The sequence below is a fragment of the Sabethes cyaneus genome, chromosome 3, assembly GCF_943734655.1.
Source record: "Sabethes cyaneus chromosome 3, idSabCyanKW18_F2, whole genome shotgun sequence".
NCBI classification, from domain to species: Eukaryota; Metazoa; Arthropoda; class Insecta; order Diptera; family Culicidae; genus Sabethes; species Sabethes cyaneus.
In genome coordinates, this window is record NC_071355.1 from 144,557,064 (window position 1) to 144,575,055 (window position 17,992).

The window sequence follows — 17,992 nt, forward strand, 5'->3', positions numbered from 1 at the left end:
ACGAAAAATTAAAATGCAAGGCTGTTTTGAAGCATCCACTTTACACTACTAAACTTGTTTTTGCCATTAATCTCAACAGCCTGAAACACATTATGCTTTCGACCGCTTTAGTCCTGGTTGTAGGACCAATTCAAGTAGTTACGAACGATGGACTTCTGAAGCATGGACGGGACGCATTCGAGAACCGAGGAACGTTATGCAAAAAAAGCAATCCGGTCGATAAGTGTAAAATTCGTTTCGCATTTTTTTTCTGCCATCCTCCGTTCGTTGCAACGACTTTTGGAAAGTGGAATCGAATTTAGGCCTGCTGCTTGTGAGGACACACTTCGCTTTGACTTAACGCCGGAAATGAAAGGATAATCGTTGGACGAAAAGGCGAAGCCTTTTTCAGTGATGCGCTGAGCGCTGGCTCGCTGCAGGTATGCCTACCTAGGGCCACGTGGCAGTAGAGTCTTGCATAAAATTTCAGCCGTTTGTTTCCGTCGCTTTCGCACATTTCTACTTCATCGATGATGGTGCAGTTCTGAGTGCTCTTTTCGTAGGTTTTTGTTCTACGAAAAGCTTCTTCAAAGATGCTTCATTTTCATTCAGGTGACGCCAACGTGATGCTCGTTAACCGAATGAGGCGACGCTGCTCTATCTACGTATATAAGCTGCATCTTCGTGAAACTGGAACAGAACATTTAAATCACAAGTCTAGTATCTCCCAGGGGAGTGCCGCTCGCCGCTCAAGGCAGTGACTGATATTTTCACAATTGCCAGAATTAATGCAATCTTGACGCATCATCTGACTGTTTGTTGTGTGATATTTCAATTGTCAAAGTCTCGGCTAACAATAAGTTAGTAAGTGATGCTTATGTCACATTCGCGCTACGCATAGGTACTTTGCGAACATTATATCATCTTCCGATGCACATTTCTCACATGTCGTTACTTTCCCACTCGACAGCGAGTCTTCATTTTCCCTATCCTGTTCGCTTCATTGTTTTCCAGCTGCACAAGCCTGCGGCATTGTGCTACGGTACGGCAACAGCGGATTATCAGCTTAACGCGAGGAGTAATAAATATTAAATTACACTATGAATAATGATAATCTCCCAGTGCCCCTTCTACCCCGTCACACTCATGCGAAGAGTAAAACTACTAGCTCGTGGCGACGCGTCGCTTCGCCTCATTACCCTCCGTGGACTACCGGCAGCTACGGAAGAGCCCAAGTTTGGGGGCTTAATCAGGGAATTAACGGCTTTCCCGAAGAGTCGCACAATTAGTTTCCACTTATAGCAAACCAGGAAGAGCCACATGTTACCAGTCGAGCTCATTCTTATTTACACAGCGACAATTGTAACGTGGCTAATTAGTCGGCCGAAATACAGTTTGGAAAGGTAAATTGAAAGTTTTTATCTTCCACTCCCTCTTCACACTGCTGGCAGGAGCCACCGCAGCAGTAAGACCTTAATCTTCTCTTCCGCCGGATTCTCATGAATAGAAAAGTAGTTACGGCTCTTGTCTGCTCTTTCGTTAAACTGCCAATTATCACCCGACACCGCCGGCCGGGATTCAGACCCCCAGCAGCCAACAGCGGTGGCTGTGGTTCTACATCTAGCCCAAACCACGATTACTAACTATACATATCTCGTCTGGCTGCATCAATGACGAATTTCTAGCTTAGCGACCTCCACCATCCAGCCAGCAGCCGGAAGACAAGATGGGGAAAACACTGAAAGGGGTCATGAATTATTAATTACCAATTTACATAAATTAGAGACAGTTTAATTTGGAAAATAATTGCTTCTCGAGAAAATTTTGCACTGCATTGGCTGGGTATAATGCTCGACTTTGTGCTGCGGTGTTAAAGCATAAGCACTAGTTGTAAGCGATAATCTAACGTGATTCAGGTGTTACGGAAATCTCCTTTCTGCTTCTCAAGCATGTTGTAAAAGGAACAAAAATTACGATGTAAAGACTGTTTTTGACAATTTGCATTTTCGCGATTCTCATTTGCGAAATTTATCCCACGAATAAAAAGAGTAATAGAAATGGAAATAAATTTTAGATATATTGTTTTTATCAGCGTGGTTAATTTCAATTTGCTGAACAACTTCAATAATTTATATAAATATTCGCTGGTTTTCGTCCAGTTTCCAGTGGCACTTTTTAATGAAAGGAGATAAAGGCCATTTGCAAAACACTTGCTTAGCCGACGGATACTCCTGTTTTAAATTAATCTTCAGGAATGCCAATCATAGATGGTATTAATGTGCACCCAAAATAATATAATAGAGTTTTCTTCAATGAGTTTTTCTCTTTTTGTCTATGACCGGGCCTTTCGTTAAACACATGCCAGCAGATTCCGTACAGCTACGTAGTCCACTTTATTGATTGCAGAACGCCATTTTGCTTCAAACTACTTCTTGTTTCCAACACTTTTTTGTTGGATATTTTTCAGATTTTGCTATTGTCAAGCTTAACATTTCGCGATTGGGCGGAGCTCTGGCGTGTTGGATGGGTTCATGTCCATGGGTACTTTCTGCACCTTGTTGGCGGCATATCGCTCAATAGCCTTTGTTCCGTAATGGCAGAATACCAAACCAAGCCAAAACAGCAAGGAAGAATTGGGTTCCTTTGAGAAAGGCAGCACCCGTGTTACCATTCCCGATTGCAGTGAAAATGTTGCCTTTCAAGCAAGGTACAGGTAGCCTGCCAAAACAAATATTTCGTAGTGAACTTCTACAGCTTCATATGCTTGAAAATTTCTGCCACCATTGCCTTTCCAGTGATGGTACAAAACTCCTACCTAGGAAGCTGTTTGAAATCTGCCTTAATGTAGGTCTTGTTTTGTTTGTCTTTGCGACTCGGAGTCACTACCTTTCTATAAGTGGGCAATTCGGGTCGTTTATTTGCTCAATGTACGGATGTAGGCCACTTTTAACGTTTTCGCTAACTCGACGTGTGTGTAGCTTGGATATTCGGGATGCTTGTGCAAAGTGTACTCGGAGACTGTTCTCATCATTCAACTGTAGTTGAGTATTCTAACCGGCAAAATACTTAGAGATTTCGTACAAGGATTTCTTTAATCAACTCATTTGTTTAAATTCTGCATTGGGCTGCCATCAAGTGAACCTTAGAGCATATCCACCGACGGTCGCAATCGATGGAAAAATATTTTTAGTGAAATATCGTACAAACGAAAGCCAACACTGTTCACTATAGATAATGCATATGCCTAATGCGCCAAACCGGTCAAGATGGAATAGGCATCCTGCGGCGGCCGCTGCAGTTGAGTTTTTTTCGTCGGAAAGTTTGACCACTGCGACCATTATTTTGATCTATTGTGGTATACTTCTTCTTTTGTTTAAGTATTAGTTGCCGACAAAACACTACTGATGGAAGTGTTCGTCATTGTCAATTCATACCTCTTCTCGCAGTCCGGCATTGTACTCCTTTCCTTATGAAGTTTATTACCTGATTGGGATTTGCAGACCAGACTTCGAAAGGCTCCATTGTTCCTTTACCGAAGGTTTTTAGTCTGCGAAGAGTGCAGTGCAGTTGAGTAATTCCGTGTTGAAAATCGCCGCTAACGAACAACGGCACGTGCCTGTACAGTTTCGTCGACCCGTCGGTGAAGCGAATTAGATTCAAATTTATCATTCGATCGTTTGACTACATAAGGCGGAGGAAGAGGCACAATTTGTGTTTAAAATAGGTCAACCCGCAGCCTCGCAGGTGTGGGTAGAGTTTTAAATACGTCGCAGGCTTAATAAGGGTTTGGAGTCCACTGTGGTTCAGAGGTTCACCAATGTCTGCGATCCACAGGACCCGGGAGGAGAAGTGAGTTCGAATCCGGTTATAATTGGCTCCGATTATAGCTTGGTTCGATCCACGGATCCCTCAACTTGGGTAAAGTGGAACGGTAAACATACTTTTTAAGCGCTGCTTAACTGGCCCCATCTTCACATCTTGCCTCCCCTGAGGTACTATAAACACCTTTGTTTCATTACTTTCTTCTACCGTACTCGCCGTCGATTATAAAAACTGCCGACATAGCAAAGCACAACCCAGCCAGCACCAACCACCAACTCGTATATCAATGTACGAAAACTATCGTAAATATCTCCTAAGAAACTCTAAATCGTAACTAAAGCTGGATAAAGTGGGATCAAGTTGATTTTCTGTCGTATATAATGATAATAATTGACATACATACGATTTTCAGTACAAAATCGTAGAGCAGTACGGAGCGACTCGTGCTTAATCGGATATTATCGTATATAAATACTTATATAGTCGTAACGCTCAAAATTATTTGTAATCACGTATATCGCCTCCAAAATACTACGGATATGCCAATTTTGCGCATGAAATACGATTTATTCAGCATGTATATCTGTACGTAATGCTGATTTTTATCTTTTTTATACATATGAAAATGCTAGCTGGGAAGGGTTGTGTTGGAGACACGACCGGTTGGCGTAGAACTACATTATGTGGATTTTGTGATGAAAGCTTGAATATAAACAACGAATTTTTTTCACGTGCAGTGACCCATATAAACTAAAACAGCGTAAATTGAGTCGAGCAGTTGAGTTAAGCAGTCGAGTTCGAGTCTGGGAAGTCCAATCGTGCATTCCATTCCAGCACTCCAGTCAAGCAGTCAAGTTGAGCAGTAGAGTCGAGCAGTCCAGTCGAGTTGAGCAGTCAAGTCATGCAGTCCAATCGAGCAGTTAAGTCGTGCAGTTGATTCGAACAGTCGAGACGAGCAGTAGTGTCAAGCAGTCGATTAGAGCGGGCCAGTTGGGCAGTTGAGTTAAGCAGTTAAGTTGAGTCGAGCAGTCGTGTCAACAGTCAACTCATGCAATCGAGGCGAGTAATTCAGTTAGGCAGTTCTGTCAAGCAGTCGATTAGAGCAGTTGAGTCAAGCAGTACAGTCGAGCAGACGAGTCGAACAATTGAGTCAAGCAGTTGAGTCGAGCAGTTCAGTCGGGTAGTTCGTGTGTGACGCGTGACGTAGCAAACGAAAAACAGGATCGAGGGTGAAGCATAATCAATCTTCCACACAGTGTTGCCACATGTACAGATTTATCTGGAAAAGTACAGATTTTTTCGAATTTTTTGGTACAGATTCTGTACGGTACAGATTACAGATTTTTGCCAAAAAGTACAGATAGGTACAGATTTTTCTGAATGTCAAAAACTCATACTTTTTTCTCAGTGCTGTTTCTTGAAATCGATAGAGAAACAATTCTTAGTATGAATGAAATTAATAAAAACGTATTTATATCTAAGTTTAGCAGAGATATGTGCAAACATCATCAAACAAATAAATGATTTGACACTCGTGCATTTTTTTAATGCTAACAAACCAAGTTTTTCTATGCAATAATTATTTTTAATGGTACAGATTTTGGTACAGATTTTTGGAAGAAAAGGTACAGATGAAAAAGATTTTTGCCGCTTCCAGTACAGATGAATATGTGGCAACACTGCTTCCACATAATGATATCTAAGCCGGTATCTACCTAGGGTTTAAGCTTAGATCGAAGAGGAAAGTTGGCCTGCAGAGCTCGACACTCGAGCAGCGAATGAACAACGATAGCGGCTCGGCTTTTCTTTTTATAGTATTTCAGTAGTTTTTACACATCAGCTGGGCGGGGCTACGCAAGTGTAGTAAGTTTATTCTTGTTCTTCTTCTTTTGAAGCAACAGCAGCAGTTGTATGCTTGGTGTATGTAATAGTCGTCTGTGCTTGTGAAGCAATATTATCAGCACTGCAAATATATGGGAAAATTTGACCTTGAAAGTTTTCGTTGATTTTCACTATATAGCGATTGGAAAACAGTCTTTTCATAAAAACCACACAATTCCTGCATCTTTTGTGAATCGAATGGTAGACCAACCAACAAAATCCGTAGAGTTATTAATGGTAAAAAGACGTAGTTGTACGGCAAAAATTAAGTCATTATCGCATGCATCGTTCCGACACCGAGTAGACCCAACGATTAAGCTTTAATCTGTCCCCCCCACTGGGAAGCACGTATGCAAGTCTCTTGAAAGCCGCCGATCTCCTCAACACAGTTGTACTCGCTGTACAGTTGTACATTCCGGTTCTGTGCTTGGGTATGGTGATGGGTTTGATATCGTTGGCAAGTGGCAAGTACACGCTACAGCGACGCTTTGATACCCCTCTACTTTTGTCCCACTCTTCTAACTGCAATCTTTTATCGACTGGTTATTCACTCAATGGAGTTTCTTTCGGCTTTGTAGTCTTAAAAAGCAGAAAAACGGTGTTTTTCTCTTTCACCAACGTTTCGAATAATTTATATTCTTTATCAAGGCTCTAAAAAACAATCAAAAATAACCACACTATTCTAATCATCAACAATCCATCATTGAAGCGATGCAATCCGACTTAGGGCATTGCCACGTTTCTATGTGTGAACCTATTTCAGAAGCTGCCGGTCCGAACATCTTCGTCTGTTTCGTCACCAAGTTTTATCCTATACATTGACTGCAGTTGGCATAATGAAAACCCCGGAGGTCTCCATCGTAGTTGAGTCATTGGATCCAGCGTTCGTCAGTCGTCCCGGCTCTGTGAGTGGGAGTGGTGATAGTGTCTTCCAACCTACACCGTTAGGCAAGTGTATTTGTCAATCCGAATTTACCATCGATACCTGATGCTGCTCCACATCTTAGCTCTCCGGTTTCTTCTTCTTATAAGAGCAATGCTAATACTCCAGTTAGCAGCCTTACGTCATATCCCAGTGCACTAAGCACAAAAGCGCGAACATTCCATCGCACCCCTGCTGTGTACTATCAGAACGTCAGGAGTTTGCGGACTAAAATTACTCGGCTGCGCTTATTGCTAACCAGTTGTGAGTATGATGTACTTGTCTTCACCGAAACGTGTACAATGTATCGCGGACCGTTTCGCAGAGTCGGGAATAATTCTGTCAATTGGCGACTTTATTGTCCCTGGCTTGAGGTGGCATGTCGACGTCGACGTTAATGGATATATTCCTTTGTACGTCTCAGCTGAAATTCTACACTTTACAGATCCAATATTTGACATTGGCTAGAGACAAATCAATCATTTTGTCAACACGATTGGTAGACTTTTAGACAAAGCGATTTTGTCTGCAATACCTGTCTGGGATTCAGCCATCTTTCAAATAGAATCATTCGTGTTTTTGGGATTTTATTCTGAAACGGAAAGTCGATAACAACATTTTTCGTCTACTAACTTCGAGAAAACAACTTCTCACTCCAACTCGGAAACCTTGCTTTAGTTTGCTTCATTTTTGAGAATGTAAAGACTGTACACGAAAAAAATGCAACGCTTTCTTTTGTGTATAACTTTTTATCATAGGTAAAAAATCATGAAATTTTGAGTAAAACCAGTGTACTTCTTATCACAAGAAGCAAACAAAAACTAGTTTAAAGTGTGTAATGATTGTGCAAAATTTCGTCACAATATGTCAAGTGGTTATCGAGATGGCTTCCAAGCAGGAAGTGCTTCGACAAAAATTTTGGGCGCGCTCATGGAAAATCCGGGTCAGTCCCACAGGTGGACCGCGAAACAGTTGGAAATCGATCGTTCGACTGTGTTCCGTGTGGTTAAATCGTTCAAGGAGACACAGATGACCTGGCGGCGAATGAGCAGCGCAAAAAAAAGTGAAGACGACCGACCCTGTACCGCAAGGAAGGTGAGCCCATGTGCAGTTTAAAGGAAGGATATGAAGGAATGGAAAGCAAAATCCATAAAGTTTTGGCTTCAAACCGCCACAGGACGTGCATCATTTTAATACTAATCAATGCTACTAATAAAGTTTTTCCGAATTCCACCCAGACAGTTGTGGTTAAGCAATTGATGATTAGCCTTTCACGATTTTCCCCATCCACCTACCTGTTGTTTCAACCGCATGTTTTTGCATCAGATTGAGAATTGTTCCATCAATTCGAACATATGCTAAACGCGAATCATCACGCCAATTGCCTGTATAGTTCATTGCGAATGAATGAAGCTGCCATCACTAATAATTCTAACTGGACGGATTGTGAACCGTTGCTGTCTCTCAACCCTAGCATCACCAGCAGCAGCAACAATACCATGTAGATGGCGCAATATCATATGCAAATTATAACGACTTTTGCGGCTTTGGGCTTTGACCGCAAATATCGACTCGAGCCATCTTGCACATACGGCAGGTACGGCACCACGACTGCAGCAGTTTCCGGTCCAGTGAATAATTGATTGGTTTTATATATGCCGGGTGTCACATTCTCAGCTCCTGGTTTCATCCTTTATCCCCTAACCCTTGGTTTCCCTACCCAGCTCACTGTTATCGATATATTCAATAAGCCCCAACCATCTTCCTTACGTGATGCTAACCCTCCCTCCGAGACGGGGCCGAAATCGCTTTTCACCCCAGCCAAATGTGATAAGTCAGAAGTCAGCAGTATCCTGAACTATAATTAAAATCAAATTAAAATGCTTACGTGTTTCTTGTTGTCCTGGTACGTGTGTCCAATATTCTCGATCAGCTTCTCGTCGCTCAGGTTCTCGAAGGGTTGCTCCCGGGCGAACGTGAGGATCTCCCACAGCGTCACGGCGAACGACCACACATCAGACTTGGATGTAAACTTGCCCTGCGGGTGCGAGTGCGAGTGCGTGTGCGTGTGTGTGGCGAGAATTGAATTAATTAGCATCGAAAGGCAAACACATAATCCGTACCGTCGTCCCTCGGCCTCCGTTCCGGATGGCCGAACGGACGGACAACAGTTGCTGTTGCACACTTACCATCAGTACGCTCTCCCATGCCATCCACCGGATCGGCATCGGTTGTGATTGTCTTCCAGCTCCCTCCAGGTGACAGTAGTCTGCGGGATATGCAATGCGGTTTATCACAGTTCCTAGTGTACAGATTTTTATCTCCAGTTGTGGTCCTACTAAACAACTCCTGCACAGAAAAGAAAGAAAATATATGTGTGGTTTAGATGATGGCAAATAAGCGGCGACCAGAATTGGCTTGAGTTTTATTTTAATCGTTTTAATGATGCGGTTGTTTGGGTGCAGGCGTTTTTATTTTCTCAAATAAATGATTCGAACGCTTTATTATTTAATCTGTAAAATGAGTAAAAATAGCAAGTAGAGGGGTGTTGCGAGACAGTAATCAGTTAAAAGCTTCAGCTTACATTATCTAGCGAATGGTCACAATTATAGAATTGAAATTTAGCTCTGTGACGGCAGTGTGTGTGAATAAATCCCATTTTCGCAGCTTCATATTTAGCACAGAGATGGATTTAATCTACCTAATGGTGAAAGGAACCTTTGTTATACCTACAGTATTTAGTTCGGGAGTAGCCGGAAAGGCTGTTGCTTGCCGACGACATGCGGAAGTTTTAGGAGAAGGCTAAGTAATTTTGCAGTGACCTGTTATCGCAACCAAATCTAACTGCTTTCAAACATGTCCTACGAATCATCATAACTTCTCTATGTGGTTCATCATTTTATCATTTCTTTTCTCCATGTAGGTGTTGGAGCCATTGGAATAGTTTACAACCTTGGAATAGAACACAACCAACATCGGGGATGGTAAATGGCTGAATAATGAGCACCAGAACCTCGCGGTCTTTATTATACATGCAGCTATAAGATAGATCCCCCGGAGGTCCTTAGCCTCTTATTCAGCAACTCCTATCCCTACCTCCTCGTGGTACCATCCAGGATACGTTACTTAGTGGAAATCGGGTAAACGATGGAAACTAGAACCGACAGGAAAGGAGGCACTCATGCGAATGCTGAGAGTGGGAAGAACCGTACGGATAATCTTCCCGATCCGGAGACGTAACCAGACGATGATGGAGCATTAACATCGTCTCGTGTTGCTCTCAAGCGACTATCTAGTGCACAGAAAAGGCGACACAAGCTGTATCTCAGCAAGGGATATACACAAGATGAGGCTTGAAAATTGGCCCTTCGCTCTATCGACCAGGAACCGCAACCTCTCGAACAGAGCAAGCGATAACGATCGACGGAGACTGTGCCGCCAAACACTAGCGCAAAAGATCCAAGTACTAAACGACCTAGAGTACGTAAAAACAAAAGGCCGTCTGTGCCCATACCTCAAACAGGGGTTTCGTAAAATGAGATCGTGAATGCCTCCAGCATCGCAATCACGCCAATTGATTACCTATACACTATACTCACCGCAGTTCAGCTTACGGCTATTCCCAACGAAATTCTGAACTGCATTGCAGAATAGGATTCTCCAGCAATACGGCCAAAGTTCAAGAGCTGCCAGCTCAAGAACGGCTACCTGCTTCTCGTTTGTGCTGACAAGGAGACAGTAAGATGGCTGGAGACTACGGTACCAACCATCAAACCGTGAGATAAAGCGCTGCTACGAACATACACCATGAATGACCTCTCGAGGCCCCTTGTGTTCATGGTTTCTCGAGCAGTGTGGATACCTCGAGCCAAAGGATCCTTCGTCTGCTCCAAAATCAGAACGACGGTTTCTCTATACAAACGTGGCGAGTACTTCCACGCAGTGTGACAGGGAACATGGTGGAACTAGCATTGGAGATAGACCCTCTGTCTGCTAACCTAAATGTCAAGCAGGGTTTCATGCTGAACTATGTGATCGGCAAGGCTCGCATGCGACTAGAGAATTCTGCACCAGGAGCAGCGGAGGTACGTGTGGGGCAACCTTAAGAGGAAGTTTCGCAACCACCTGCTCCCGACACGTCGGTAACGGTTGTGCAGGGTCACACGGTTCCCCGTAAGGGGGATCTGCATCAACCACCAACCAATGTCCGCCCGTCCGCGACGGTTGCGAAGGTTCGCAAGGTGTCCCGAAAGGGAGCTCTGCATCAACCGCCAACCACTCCCACAACTCAGAATCGACCGAAAAGCGCCGGCCGTGATTCGATCTCCAGTCGACTGCAGTAGCCGAAGCCCTCTGATGTACGGAAGCATGCAAATCAACAGGGCGCTCTCGCCACTGGCAGTTTCTAAGGACGGTATAGCGGGCCGTCTTCGTTGCATGCAAGCGAACTTTCATCATGCAAAAGGCGCTTCCAGTGTCCTTGGTCGAAGATACGTGAACCAGCAGCTAGCGTCTGCCTTCGTTCACGAACGTTGAGTTCACGGCACGAGAATTCTCGGCCTAGGAAATTACGGTAAGTTAATTTACTGTAACACGCAGTCCAACACTGCAATTTTGTTAACGAAAGAAATACAAATTTCTCTCATTACAGAATTCATTCAACGCGATGTCATCGCTGTCAAACTGGAAGTGCCAACAACTACGGGGAATCAGAACCTGGCATTGGCGTCCGCATACTTCCGGTAGCCGCACATAGCAATTCCCGATCATCTCTAATAATCATCATCATAATCGGCCGATCTGTCCCATACCCGATGATGATGATAATCGGCTAACTAGGTCTCCTATACAATCAACCGTTCCAGTTTTATAAATTGATTATCTGTAAATAAAGTTTAGTTCTTAGCCAACTATCGTCTGATATTATGTTTAGTTGGGAGATTTATTGTCACATGAAAGAAAGCCCAAAATCCCCCAAAAGATTTGGGGCAGTACGGATGTAAATACTTGAATACTTAACTGTTAACAATGTCAATGTATGCAGTGTAGGGAACGTCCTCACTTTTGTTAACGCTATCAAGATGAAGTCCTAAACCTCACTCTGTGCAGCATTTCAATAGCTGAGAAGGTCAAAAACTGGTATGTCTCTGATGAACCTAGTTTATCAGACCATAGCCATATCGTTATTGATATCGAGGCAAACTTTCTTACGAGAGAACAATTCAGAAACCGGAAGAAAACCAACCGGAGTTCGTTCAGGGACCATTCGGGTTACTCTTCGAAACTTGTCATATTAATATATGCACACCAGCTGAGCTGGACGTTGCAGCCAATGACCTACAGAGTAGGATCGTTGATGCTTATACCGCTAACTGTCCGTTAATCACGCGGACAGTTCGCCATGACGTGCCCTGGTGGAATACATCGCTCAGCAGCTTTCGTCCGGAGGCTAAGCGTTTATTCAACAGAGCTAAAATCACGTTCAATTAGAAGGTTTACAAGGTATCTCTCACCAAATACTAAGCAGAGCTTCGCGAAGCCAAGTGAAAGTTCAGAGTCAAGTTTTGCGAAAGCATCCAGACTCTGCCTGAGGCGGCGCGATAGCAATTGAAAAAAGAGGATGGCAGTCGCACTGTTACTATTAGGGAAACGTTGATGATTCTTATGAACACGCATTTCCCTGGTACGACAGTGACCACTGGAAGCGACGTCGACGGGCAGCAGCAAGTTGAGTCATCATGCAATGTGTCAAACTTCTCGGATCTACTTGCACGCCGACTGTTTACGGAGGCTTCAACTACCTGGGCACTCAGCTCCTTTGAACCAGTGAAGTCCGCAGGACCGGATGGCATACTACCCATCTTCTTACAAAAAGCGTGCACAGCCCTCACCTCGAAAGTACCGATGATGACAAAGACGAATTCTACGCGCAGTTGGAGCGTGAATACGACCGCTGCCCAAGACATGATGTCAAAATTATCATCGGGGATTGTAATGCTCAGGTTGGTCAGGAGGTGGAATTCAAACCGGTGATTGTACGGTTCAGCGCCCACCCGCAAACGAACGAAAACGGTCTAAGACTTGTCGACTTCGCCGCCTCCAAGAACATGACCATACGTAGTGCCTTCTTCCAGCATAACCTCTACCCAAGCAACACAGCTTGTTATAGAACAGTATAACATTACATATATCAGAACTTCTCTCTTACCAGAAAAGCGCAAGAAATTGAAGACTACTGAAACAACAATCGGAAAGAAGTATGTATCAGGTTATTTCATACCAATTTAAAACGTTATTATAGCGTAGGCTACAACTTGTTCTTCCAGTAGTTTAAATTTAGTAATAGAGACATAATAAACACTTCGTGTTGACATGTTGACAAAAACAAACATTATTCTTTTGATATGAGCTGTCAAAACATCTCAAAACCTTAATAATAACGCCATATGTTTTCAAAGTACGTTTATAATACTCTTGAACAACTACTTTCCATGAATATTATTTTCTAACTTGTTTTGTGTGTTACTTGGGTACCATCGGTACACCTGGAGATCACCCAACCAGACAGAATCACAAATCAACCACGTTCTGATAGATGGTCGGCACTTTTCAGACATTATCGACGTCAGGACCTATCTGGGCGCTAACATTGATTCGGATCACTACCTAGTGATGGTGAGGATACGTCAAAAACTATCTGTTGTAAACAACATACGATACCGGCGCCCGCCACGGTATAATCTAGCGCGACTGAAGCAACCGGAGGTCGCCGAAAACTATGCGTTATCTCTCGAAACCACGCTGTCGGAAGAGGGTGAGCTGGATGAAGCCCCTCTTGAGGACTGTTGGAATTCCGTGAAAACAGCAATTAACAGCGTAGCGGAGAACGTCCTAGGCCGTGTGGCACCGAATCTACGTAACGAATGGTTGACGAGGAATGCCAGCAGATATTGGCTGAGAAGAACGCCGCACGTGTACAAATGCTGTGTAGAGCCACCAGTCAGAATGTGGAGCGATACAAACAGAAGCGGAGGCAGCAAACCCGACTCTTCAAGGAGAAGAAGCGCCACCAAGAGGGGAAAGAGTGCGAAGAACTCGAACAGCTGTATCGCTTTCACGACACACGGAAGTTCTATCAGAGACTCAACGGAGCTCGCAAAGGCTTCGTGCCGCGGGCCGAAATGTGCTGAAATAAAGATGGAGGTATCTTGACTGACGACCGTGCGGTGATCGAAAGGTGGAAGCAGCACTACGATGAATACCTGAACGGCGTGCAGGCGGAAGACCATGATAGCGGAGGAAGTGACCACATTGGTGTAGCAAGCAACGAAGATGTGCCACCCCCATCGATAAGGGAAGTTAAAGAAGCCATCCAGCAGCTGAAGAACAACAAAGCAGCGGGAAAGGATGGCATTGGAGCGGAACTTACTAAAACGGGACCGGACAAGTTGGCCGGCTGTCTGCAACAACTGATTGTCAAAATTTGGGATACGGAACGACTACCGAAGGAGTGGAAAGACGGGTTTATCTGCCCTATCTCCAAGAAAGGTGATAAGCTGGATTGTGAGAACTACCGAGCGAACACTATCCTGAATGCCGCCTACAAAGTGCTGTCCGAAGTTATCTTCCATCCACTTTCACCAATAGCCAATAGATTTGTGGGAAGTTACCAGGTCGGCTTCATGGAGGGTCGGTCTAATACGACCAAATCTTCACCCTGCGGCAGATCCTCCAGAAGTGCCGCGAATTCCGAGTCCCCACGCACCACCTGTTCATCGATTTCAAAGCCGCATATGATAGCGTAAACCGACAAGAGGTATGGAAAATTTTGGACGAAAACGGCTTTCCGGGTAAGCTTACTAGACTTATCATAGCTACGATGGATGGGATCCAGTGCTGTGTGAGAATCTCGGGTGGACTGTCGGACCCATTCAAATTTCGCAGGGGACTTCGACAAGGAGATGATCCTTCTTGCCTGCTACTTAACATTGCACTTGAAGGTGTTATAAGACGAGCGGCGATCGAAATGCGGGGCACGATTTTCAATAAATCCAGCCAATTTATCTGCTTTGCTGACGACGTGGATGCTGTCGGCAGAACATTTGAGGCGGTGGAAGATCAGTACACCAGACTAAAACGCAGAGAAGATTGGATTGAAGATAAATCTAAAACGAAGTATATGTTGGCGGGCGGGATCGAGCGCGACAGGGCCCGCTTGGGCAGAACGGTGGTAATCGACGTGGATGAGTTCGAGGTAGTCGACGAGTTCGTATACCTTGGCTCACTGGCAACAGAGGACAACATAACCAGCCGTGAGATTAAAAGACGTATTATCAGCGGAAGTCGGGACTACTACGGACTCCACAAACACTTGCGGTCGAACAATTTGAGGTCCCGTACAAAGTGCACACTGTCCAAAACGCTAATTAGACCGGTTGTCCTCTACGGGCACGAAACGTGGACACTGCTAGGGGAGGACCCACGGGCACTCGAAGTTTTCGAACGACGGGGGCTAAGAACCATCTTTGGCGGAGTGCAAGAGAACGGTGTATGGAGGCGAAGAATGAACCATGAGCTCGCGCGTCTCTACGGCGAAACAAGTATTCAGAAAGTGGTTAAAACTGGACGGATACGTTGGACAGGACATGTTGCTAGAATGCCGGACAACTATCCTGCAAAAATGGTTTTCGCATCAAATCCGGTAGGAACAAGACGAAGAGGGGCACAGAAGGCGAGGTGGCTAGACCAGGTGGAGCGAGATCTGGCGAGCACTGGGTGCCCGCGGAACTGGAGATCAGTTGCCATGGACCGAAACAGATGGAGAAATTATACTGCGCAGGCCTTGTCGTAAGACGTTAGGCCAATTAAGTAAGTAAGTAAGTGTTGCGGACTATTTTTGGCGGAGTACAAACGGAAAGTGGAGAGTGGCGGAGGCGTATGAATCACGAGCTGCAGGCACTGCTTGCAGAGATTTCCATCGTACATCTGACAAAAGTTGGGAGACTACGGTGGGCCGGCCACGTCGCAAGGATGCCGGACGACTATTCAGTGAAATCCGTTCTGTTCAAGAACCCCACCGGCACCAGGAATAGAGGGGCCCATCGTGCTAGATGGCTCGACCAGGTTGAAGCCGACATGCGTGTACCGAGACGCGCAACGAATTGGCGACGATTAGCCCAGGACCGAGTTAAATGGAGGGGAATTCTTGATACGGCAAGAGGCACCCCGGCTTTCGGCTGGTAAAGTAGTGGTAGTAAAATGTTTTATCGTGAACCTAATAAAAGTAAATCCGTGGGTATAAACGTTTTTCAGAACTTGACCCTTCTTTATCGACAGACTTCGCAGCCGGTTATTAGAGTACAGGAAAATTACAGGGTTAGAGCAAAGATCCTCTTAACTCTGTAGCGGCACCGCCCAGTCGAGATTCGAACATACGACGACTGACTTGTTAGCAGTGATATTAAAAACTCAAAATCTCAAAACTCCTCAAAAATCAAAATCAATTGTGAATTATGCCAACTTGATCCTATGCAGAAAAAACTCACACGCGATTTTTTCTGTTTGCATAGCAAGAAGCACAAAACTCACACATATTTCTTCCCGTTTGATCATATTCTGCTTTGCTTCAACTGCTACCCGGAGCTATACACATATACATGTAAGAACGACAGAACCTTATACAGAGGAGTAAGCCGAAGTAGCCAGTGATCCGAGATCCACCACGAGAGTCAGACGTGTTCGCGAGCGCTGTGTGTTAATTCAATTGAATATCTTTTATATTGCTTAACCATGTTTCAGATATTTCTCGTATATTAAACGTAAATAAAATGTTAAATCATTACTTAATTCAAATAAAACTTAACGTTTTTCACATACATACAAATTCGTTGTTGAAAAGCATAGGCATTCTCTCGTGCGATACGTAACTGTGAGTGAGCGTGAGCGAATGAATCTCTAAATAAATCGTAAAGTTAAACTAAAACACACATTTAAACTACATGTTTATCTAATTCTTATTAGGCTTTTTACTTTCTAGTTAAGAAAATGTCGATTCCCGCGAAGGAAAAATGTAAATTCCGCCAATATGTTTGCCATCTTAATTCATCTCTGGCGGTTAATTCTGTTTCGCTCTCTGGTTTGTTGTATGAAATGCCAGCTGTAGAAGAATTAAGCAAAATGCTCACAGCTGAATTTGGTTCACATCGCATAGCAACAGAGACATCGCGTATAATAGCGAGAGAAATTCATAATATTCATATTATGTGAGTTCGGCGTTTCTGATCAAGGTTGAAATTTCATGATGCTTGAAATCTCATTGAGTTTTTTGCTGCTATGAATTTTTCAACACTGCGTTGTTAGGCCAGCATCGTACCCCGGAGCTAACTGGGCGGGCAATTTATCGTGAACCTATTATGTCGTTAAAAGCAATGCGCCATTGAAATTTGGCAATTTTCAGAAGCTGAAATTTCTGAATAGTTAAGAAAATTAGCTTGCGGAATAAATAGCGATACCACGAAGATCAAAACTTTGAATAAGATAATTGTGATATTGTGAGAATTGTGATATAATTGTTACAGCGGTATTATTGTAACAATAGAATAAAAAATTGGTCTCCGAAGCATCAAAAGTGAATGCCGTCTGCAGATGTCCGCATTCATTTGAGGATTAATTGGAATTGCGAGTTTCCGTGTTTGACATGAAATTTGTGGTTTTCTGATGACTAGCTGCCGTTAAAAGAAACAACTCTCTTTCGTCTTTCCAAGGCTGCTTTACATAAAAACATGAATCGATTTTATTTTTCCAGTTAACTAACAAAAATATAGCTCATTTGCGTTTCCCAGATCTCCAGTCGTAAATTCATGATTTACTATGTGTGATTTAGCGAACGCAATGTTTTGCTACCTCAACTGACAAAGTCGTTTTTCTCGTTTCTCGAGCAGTTTATAGCTGCAAAACTTTTATTCCCTCGGAATTAAAATTCTATCAACTTCCCGCGTTGGTTGCCCGTGTGCTAGCTAGTCTCACTGGCTGTTGCTGGCTGCGACTTCCTGCTCTGCTAGCCAATGTTGTCGTCCAGTTGAAGAGCTCAACCCATGATGATTTATAGCTGCTCTGGCAGCTCATGACGCTGTTTGTGAGCGCTGCTTTCTTGGTGGAATCTCGGCCAAAATTATGATTATTTTAAATCTGCCCTTCATCTTCCATTCCATTCATTGTAGCTTGCTAATGGTGATGCTTCTGCTTCTGCTGCTGCTGCTTTCGGAAGGAGAATTTCGCAGGTGATGAATGGACTTCATTATTCGCGCATCTCGTTAAAAGTACACCATTATGCAATCTGTTTTCCTCCGTTGATTTGCTTTTTTTCCCGTACCAAATGCAGATCCATTA

At 43.9% G+C, this 17,992-nt stretch overlaps 1 protein-coding gene across 1 annotated transcript in view; it reads right to left on the reverse strand.

Moving 5' to 3' along the window:
• Nucleotides 1-17,992, reverse strand: part of LOC128744517 (discoidin domain-containing receptor tyrosine kinase B) — a 672,699-nt gene that overhangs the window by 14,954 nt on the left and 639,753 nt on the right. The window contains exons 15-16 of the mRNA XM_053841578.1: nt 8,794-8,953; nt 8,493-8,642 (exon numbers count right to left, since the gene is read on the reverse strand). Coding sequence (XP_053697553.1) covers nt 8,493-8,642; nt 8,794-8,953 — 310 coding nt within the window. The remainder of the gene's footprint in view (nt 1-8,492; nt 8,643-8,793; nt 8,954-17,992) is intronic.